Source organism: Nothoprocta perdicaria, unplaced genomic scaffold, assembly GCF_003342845.1.
Source record: "Nothoprocta perdicaria isolate Ctin4 unplaced genomic scaffold, notPer1 scaffold_133, whole genome shotgun sequence".
Lineage (NCBI taxonomy): Eukaryota > Metazoa > Chordata > Aves > Tinamiformes > Tinamidae > Nothoprocta > Nothoprocta perdicaria.
This window is the reverse complement of record NW_020454461.1, coordinates 2140453-2148195: the sequence shown is the minus strand read 5'-3', so window position 1 is coordinate 2148195 and position 7743 is coordinate 2140453. Positions and strand designations below refer to the sequence as shown.

The window sequence follows — 7743 nt, the reverse complement described above, 5'->3', positions numbered from 1 at the left end:
GCTCCCCTTGCAGCTGGCGTGTTCATCACTAACCATTGCCACTTTTTTTCTCGTTCTGTGTTGCTGACTCTGCCTTTGATTGACTCCCCAGCCTTGCACAGGAACTCTCACCGTGACAGCTCTCAATTAATTATATCGAATAACTTATTAATTCCAATAAATCTTAAAAAATGTATAAAATATTCATAAGTTGAAATAAATAAATTAAAAAACACAGCATTGCCTTTTGTACTCCCCTCCCTGCAATAACAGTACCTAGATAGCATCCATGTCAGCAAACTAGGAGCAGAGAGGTGGTACTCCAAAATCCCATGGGAATAAAACCACAAAAAGACATCTGGTATCAATACAGACACAGACAGCTAATCAATATCGGAATTCACACAACAGCTCTAGTGTAATTGGCATTATCCACACTCCCAAGGAGGCAAATTCACTGCTAAGCTGTGAATGGGGCACTGCACACTTAAATGCCCACTCTGAACTCTGCAAGATTCCTAAACCTTTGGACTTTCATTATGATTTTTTGCTGTTTGAAGTAGTTTAATTGCACTATTCACCTATCTCTAACCTTAATTCTCTCTTTTAAAAGAAATAACTTATTAATATTTCAAATAACTACCAAAATTTCTAAATTTGTTTTTCTAGTATAAGTAAGAAAAAAAAGGTTCTTTACCAATACTTCAGTTCATGTTATTAAGAAATAATCACCTAATTCCTTTTTGTGAAAGGAATTGTTATTCCATAATTCCATATTATTCCATAATATACTATTATGGACTGATACATAAGAGCAGTTCTGAAGTACCTAGGTAGTTAACAGCTGAAGACACTACACTGAAACACATTTACATTACATGGAGTTTAATAGGGCTGTTACCATGTAAAGCGAAGTGACATCTCAAATCAGTTGATTCTTTTGCTCACTTTTTTCTCAAACTGTGTTTTTCTGGATGCTCCAAGACGTGTTTTCCTTTCTGTTTAGCTCTCAGGTGTGATCACAGGTATGATCACTGGCATCAGCAGAGCATGATCACATTTTGCCTGATATTAGTTTTCCCTGTGACAAGCCATTCCATTAAAATCACTCGACACAATCCTGGCAGAGAGCATTCATTCCTAGAGCTGAACAAGTTATGAATAATGTGATTTATCCTGTAAGTTTGGGCTCTTTATTCAAGATCCTAAGGCACCTAATACATCTCTATTAATCCTCTTTGGCAATTTTCAGACAAATTCACCCTCGTATTTTGGGCTCAGCCAGAATGTCTTGAAAGAAGTCAGCAGCAAAACCGCTTTGTGGAGGTCTTGGCACAGGGGTGAAATCCGTACGTTGCCTGGGCAGTTTCTTCTCTGTAACTCATTATCTAGAGCAGCAATTGAAGAACACAGCACTACTGCTGGGCTGGTCCATCAGAAACCTTAACCTTGTGTCAGGTGAAAATTTAAAACTAAGATTCACAGAATAATTTCAGCAGTAAACTTCTCTATGAGACCTTTCAATCCCCCACACACAAATTTTCAAATGTGTGTTTCTGTGCAAGTATTTGTTTCTATGAAGCCTTGTAACAGAAAAATGGTTACAGAAGTGTCTTCCTGCTTGCAGTGTACTTGGACTAAGTGCTCAGATTCACTAGAGGACACTACTGAAAGAAAAAATTATCAGCCAAGAACGAAACTTAGTAACAAAGTCAGGAGAGTGCATGAGGCTTAAAACAATAAACCAAAATAAACTCAAGAACTTACAGAGCATAGCCTAACGATCATGAAAATCAGAAGCACTTCCAAACTCAGCATTAACTTAAGAGAACAATATACTGCAAGAAAATTGCTTTTGATAAAAAGCATAGTAAAGTTAGAGAGCTCAGGCTCTCTATAAATAAACCTTTTCAATTTGCCTTTATATGGAGAGGACCGAAATTTCATGCTTTAGAAGACACTCAAACATGCTACCTCAGCCAAGGTAATACCCCCAGCACTTGCATCATAAATCTGCTGTACCTGGGTCTCACACTGACAAAAAACAGGGAGGAGGCAAGAAGATTTATCCAGAAGCCTGTATACAGCTTGGTTACTTTTAATCCAATATAATCCCCATGAAATATTTAAAAATCAAGACTAAAAGCAAGGATCATTTAATGTATTTTAATAGCAAACTTACAGGAACAGCACAGAAGACAGACAACATTAAAAACATGTACTTGCATGTAGGACAACTCAGTTAGAAAAGTATAGTGAATGGATGGAATCTACTGTATGATAAAAATGCTACAAACACCATTTAGTTGCCATTGATAAGAAATTTACTTGTTTAAAAAAATCCAAATGCTGGCATTGTCCAGAAAAAAATTGACAGATTTATTTATATCTTTTTTTTTTATAAAGTTGAATTGTTTAAACTTTTTTTTTGACCGCATTAATGCTCTATGTCCCCTTTTTTATATTAAAAATCCACACACAAATGAAAATGGAAAAAAAAAAACCCTTGCCAATATCCAATTCTGTCCCCCCTATTTTTCCATTTGCAACCATATACTTAGGTACCTTTTAACCCCATGGAAAAAATATCTAACGTTCATTACTACCAATAACAGGAAGAAGATTTTGCATCGAGAAGGACAAACCCATCGGAGGGAGGCTCAGGCCCGCTCCCCGCGTATGCGGCGTGCTAGCTGGATATCTTTTGGCATGATTGTGACACGTTTGGCATGGATAGCACACAGGTTGGTGTCTTCAAACAGGCCAACCAAGTAGGCTTCGCTTGCCTCCTATGTAGAAGAAAAGAGTTAAGAGCACTATTTGAGCACAACATGGCATGGTATTAAGTTTAGGCTTTTGTCTTTGGTAACATATGGCAGAAGTTTGGCATTCTCAAAAAACTAAGTCTCTGTTTTCTTGCAAAGCACCAAGTAACAATTCTGTGCTAAGGTGTGCACTACTGTCATTTGGTGAAAGCATCCTCTGAAACACAACTGGAAAACAGCCAAAGACTCCAGGAGGACGCGCACAAGGGGTTATCTTATCAAAGGTTAGTTTGTTTAGGAGCTTCTCTTTCTCAAGGTTGGGTTACACCAGCGGAGCGACGTATCTGTTGCCCTTGCAGCGTGACAGCCACTGGGCATCAGGCGAAGCTGGCGGGTGCTGCGAGAGCAGCTATTCCTTCCTCACACAGTGCCCAGGCACAGAGCCTCCCGCCACAGGACGCGGTGCATTCTGAAGAGGCTGCATAACYTAATAAATATGAATCCAGAATTCCTGGATATAAAACACTACCCGTGACTCAAGAATTTCTCAGCTACAAAAGACCCGAAGCTGGGAAGGGGTCTCAGGGACTARCCTTACACCCTGGTCCTGCTTGCTGCAGTTCCCGCTCCCTGCGAGCACCTGCTGCCTGTTCCACAGCTGTGAAACCCAAGGGATTTTCACAGAGGTGCAAATCACAGGAGCGGCACTGGGGAGTGCAAAGGGAAAGCTCTATCCCGGGAAAGTTACATTCCTGATGACAGCATTTTCCCTGCTACCGGACTGTTGGCAGGGTTCTCGGTTAGACGGAAGCTCCTTGGGACCCAACGATTCCTCTGGCTACGATAGCCACTACCTAGTGCAGAGCTCGTACCCRCTTACACATCTCAGGGTCAAACCCCAGAATCCCAGCACCCACCCGCGTGCCGGGAAGCACTGGACAGGCCGGTGCTCCACAGGAGGCTCACGAGGCCCCAGGTGCTCGGGGCAGGAAGGGAGCAGCAGGGAGGCACAGACACAGAAAGCAGGTTCAGGTGCACCCTTCTAAAACACATACACAACACGGACCCAGCACAGTTTTGCCAGTTCACTACATGAAGCATTATGACATTCTACTAAATCAGACGCGATGGCACAAACAACATGGAACTAGACAAGGGAAAATGCTGTTTTACATGATGCAAGTAGGAAGCACTAGTACCAGTATGTTAAGTTCCACACCAGCAGCAGCTTTATGCAGAACAGGAACATTCAGAGGAGCACCCCGAAGCAGCGCTGGCCGCTCAGTTTACCAACAACTCCCAGTAACGCACACATAAAGCCAAGCCCCAGGACTAAAGAGCTGCAATGAGCAATTAAAGCAAAGGCAGGGGCTTTGCAAACACACAGAGTCACCTCCTGAAGGTAAGCGTAAATTCAGGCTTCTGCAGGGTCACACAACATACATTTTTGCCCTTATCATGTCATCAGAAAACAGCAAAGTTACCATAGCAATACACAGATGCAAGTTTATTACAAGTTTAGCCTGGATATCAAATATTCTCCACCTACAGACAGGTGCTAGAGGAATCTTTTAATGGGTAAAAGCAGGCAGCAGACACCTATTTTTAACCAAGAGCACATTTTTATGATGAAAGGTAAATGTAGCATGTAATTCCCATGATAGGATTGCAGCCTTGGGAAAAAAAATGAATTACATGCAATTTTTCTACAAAATTGCATAGTGTCTACACTATCAAGTTTGAGGGAATTGTATTTGGGAATGGCAACTATATAATTAGAGACTGGTCTTCAGAACAGCAGAAGCAAAAAGAATCTTATATACATTAAAATGACTTTATGCTATCAGGTTCCACATAGGTCATACTGGATTTTAAGGTATACTGTGAGTAGTTTGGGTCAGAAAGAGCAATCAATATTTCACCCCAAAATATGCTATATAACATTTTGAAGGTAAGTGCATTACGGAAAAAACAATTGCCTGAGCATGCCTCCATGGGGTGTCTCAGGCTAGTTCTCTAAGGAACATTCGAGCATGTCAAGATCTTAACGTGGACAGACGAGAACAAGCTGGACACGGTAGCACCTCGTGCTCAGGCTACTTCACTTCCAAAGGCTGAGCCGGTACCAAAGCTGGGCACAGACCTGCTAAACGCTGCTCTGTGCGGAGCAACATCCCGGGCACCAGGTGAGCCTTTTCCAAAAAGCCCCAAAAAGCCCCAAAAAGCCCCAAAAAGCCCCGTTTTGGGCGCCGCCAGGGGCCGCGGCTTCACTCGCGCCTGCGATGAGGGCAGCGAGGAGCTCCCGCCCCCACCCCACCGCGGGGCCACGCCCCCGCGGCCGCCCACCAATCAGAGGGCGCGCAGGCCAAGCCTGGAGACAGGCTGCCCAATGGGAGCAGGGGGCGGGGCTCGTCAGCTGCCTCCCTGGCTCGCGGGAAATTCCCGGTTTTCCCGAGCTTTTTGAGGGGATACTGGTGGATCCGTGGGAAGGGCAGCTGCGGCGCTGCAGTTACGGGGTTCCGGACACCTCCTGCAAGGCCTGCGCGGGTCCGGGCTGCCCGCAGGGCCGCCTCCCTGATGCGACGTTGCTGCAGAAAGTGCCTATTGCTAAGGATAAAGCTTAAGCACTGGGAGCACCGGGAACGGTGCTGGAGCAGCGAGGAAGCTCTGGGAGCACGGCGCTGGCTTTGGCAGCTGCAGGGCTCAGAGCAAGGCTTACCTGCAAGGCGCCGATGGCGGCGCTCTGGAAGCGCAGGTCTGTCTTGAAGTCCTGAGCAATTTCACGCACCAGGCGCTGGAAGGGGAGCTTGCGGATCAAAAGCTCCGTGGACTTTTGGTAACGCCTGATTTCGCGGAGAGCCACAGTGCCTGGCCTTTGTCAGTCAAATCAGAGAGAAAAGGASAGAGAGAGAAAAGAAAACGTTAGTGTTTAGAAACATATCCTTCATCTCCTTAAAAACACAGGTCCATAAGCTAAACTGAAAGCGACACTTGGGCTGTCTGCACTAGGAGCACCCAGTGTTCTCCAGACGGAACAAGCCTCACCAACAAAGGGCTGCTCTTTCCCACCTGGATCTCCACAAAGCTTCCCAGGGCTTCACGTAGCACCTCCTGCCTGGGCAGCGATGGGAAGAGGCCCCGCGGGAGCAGAGGCCCCACCGCCGCGTGGCGCCTTCCGCCCTCATATTGGGAGCTGTGGAGCAGACAAACCGCGGCTCCGGCACGAGCTCGCCACTTGCGCTGCCCCACGTGCTCCCCCCGGCTGCCCCTGGGCAGACAGGGCAGTACTCGGAAGCTACGGCGCTTTTTCGCTCCTATCACATCTCAGAGGGACACCCATTTCTCRAGAAATTGATCGAGTTTATATTCTGCATTATCATATCATTACRAAGGCTTAATTCCTTGTATTGCTTTTCCTGACAAAACGAAAAACTCAGATTAACAGTCTAAGTTTGAAATCACACAGCTCATTCATGAAATTCCCATCACACTTATTTCAGTGGAAAACTCTGCATTTTCTAACCCCAACTCCATTTCCTTTCTCCAGAGCTGTTAATTCTGGCCTCACACCGACATCAGCAGACCTCAAATTCACGCTTATTATTTCAAACCTCCTCCTATTCCCTACCTGCTTCTCCCAAGTAAAACACAACCCCCTTTCTGCGTTTGCGATGTAAGTCAAGGGATGACGCGTGCCCTTCCGGACAGAACCCGCGCTTCCGCGGGCGGAAAACTTCATTATTAGAGGATTACCAAAAGGACCTCGCTCTCGTCCCAACCCATTTCCTCCCGCGCACGAGGGTCTATTTTGGGATAGCGTAAAACTACAGGCAGCGGCTCCGCGGCCGGCCGGCGGTGGGGAGGGATTGGAGAGAAGGAGAGCCGGGATGGCCGGCGAGGAAGTCACGGGCGGCGGGGCCGGGCCGCGGAGCGGAGCCGCAGCGAGGCTGGCGCTGGGGAGGCGCCGCAGCAGCGGGAGGAGGAGGAGGAKGAGGAGGGGGCGGAGGAAGGGGCGGCGTTACCTGTAGCGGTGCGGCTTCTTGACCCCGCCGGTGGAGGGCGCGCTCTTGCGCGCCGCCTTGGTGGCGAGCTGCTTGCGGGGCGCCTTGCCGCCCGTGGACTTGCGCGCCGTCTGCTTGGTGCGGGCCATGCTGCCGCCGCCGCCGCCGCCGCTGCTGCCTCAACCTGCGCCCGCACAGCGCGCTCAGCGGCGGCCGCGACCCCCGCGCCCTGCCCCGCGCGCCGGCCCGCCCGCCCCGCAGGGCGCGGAGCGCATGCCGAGCGCCCGCGCGCCTTCCACGTAATTTCTAAAAAATATATATATTATTTACATTAAAATAATTCATTTGGAGCTGGGGGGGTAGGGGGGGGGCTTTGCCCGCCGCCCCCCGGCGCGGGGCAGCAGCAGCACTAGGAGGGGAGCGCGGAGGAGGGCAACTGCTGCCCCCGCCCGGCCGCGCCGCGCGCGTCACGGAGCCGCGCGGGGGCCGCGCTGCCCCCGCGGGACCCCGGCGCGAGGGGCCCCCACGGGCTCCGCGCTGGCCCCCCCCCGCGGCGCCCCGCGGCTGCCCGTGGGGCCGCGCGGGCCCAAGAGCCGCTCGCGCGCGGAGCGGGGCCGCGGGAGGCGCGCGCGGAGGGGAGCGAGCGCGGGCAGGCAGCGCCGGCGGCTGTCGCCCGGGAGGAGAAAATAAATCGAGGGGAAAAAAAAAAAATAATTAAAATTTCCGCAGGGGAAAAAAACGCGCAAGAAACTCCCGAGCGCGCGGGTGCGGGTCGCGGGGGGGGGTGGCAGAAAAGTTTGCGCTGGAAAAGCCCCCGATTGCGCGGGGTTTGCGCGGCTCCCGCGGCGGATTTCTCCCCCTTCTTATTGTTTTTTATGCAATCGGGGGAGGAAAAAAAATATGGTCGGTGACCAGAGAAAAGAGACAAGATGGTGAAGCCGAGCAACAACTGTGGGGAGCGGGGGAAGGCGGGCGGGCGAGTTGCGCGGGGCCGCCCG

The 7743-nt window shown here is 49.3% G+C and overlaps 1 protein-coding gene across 1 annotated transcript; it reads right to left on the bottom strand.

Annotated features, from left to right (window-relative positions):
• Positions 1-2131: 2131 nt before the first annotated feature.
• On the bottom strand, positions 2132-6963 carry LOC112942812 (histone H3.3). Its single transcript, XM_026033827.1, has 3 exons — positions 6767-6963; positions 5464-5617; positions 2132-2768 (listed from the first exon to the last, which is right to left on the bottom strand). The coding sequence occupies exons 1-3, from the start codon at positions 6892-6894 to the stop codon at positions 2640-2642; spliced, it is 411 nt and encodes a 136-aa protein (XP_025889612.1). The 5' UTR covers positions 6895-6963; the 3' UTR covers positions 2132-2639.
• Positions 6964-7743: the final 780 nt, after the last annotated feature.

Bases quoted from the DNA above. Each gene is read 5' to 3' on its own strand.
- LOC112942812 (XM_026033827.1), bottom strand. From the start codon at position 6,894: ATGGCCCGCACCAAGCAGACGGCGCGCAAGTCCACGGGCGGCAAGGCG. The intron at 5,618-6,766 runs GTAACGCCGCCC...TGACTGACAAAG, and splicing joins AAGAAGCCGCACCGCTACAG to GCCAGGCACTGTGGCTCTCC. The intron at 2,769-5,463 runs GTAAGCCTTGCT...TCTTCTACATAG, and splicing joins CCGCCATCGGCGCCTTGCAG to GAGGCAAGCGAAGCCTACTT.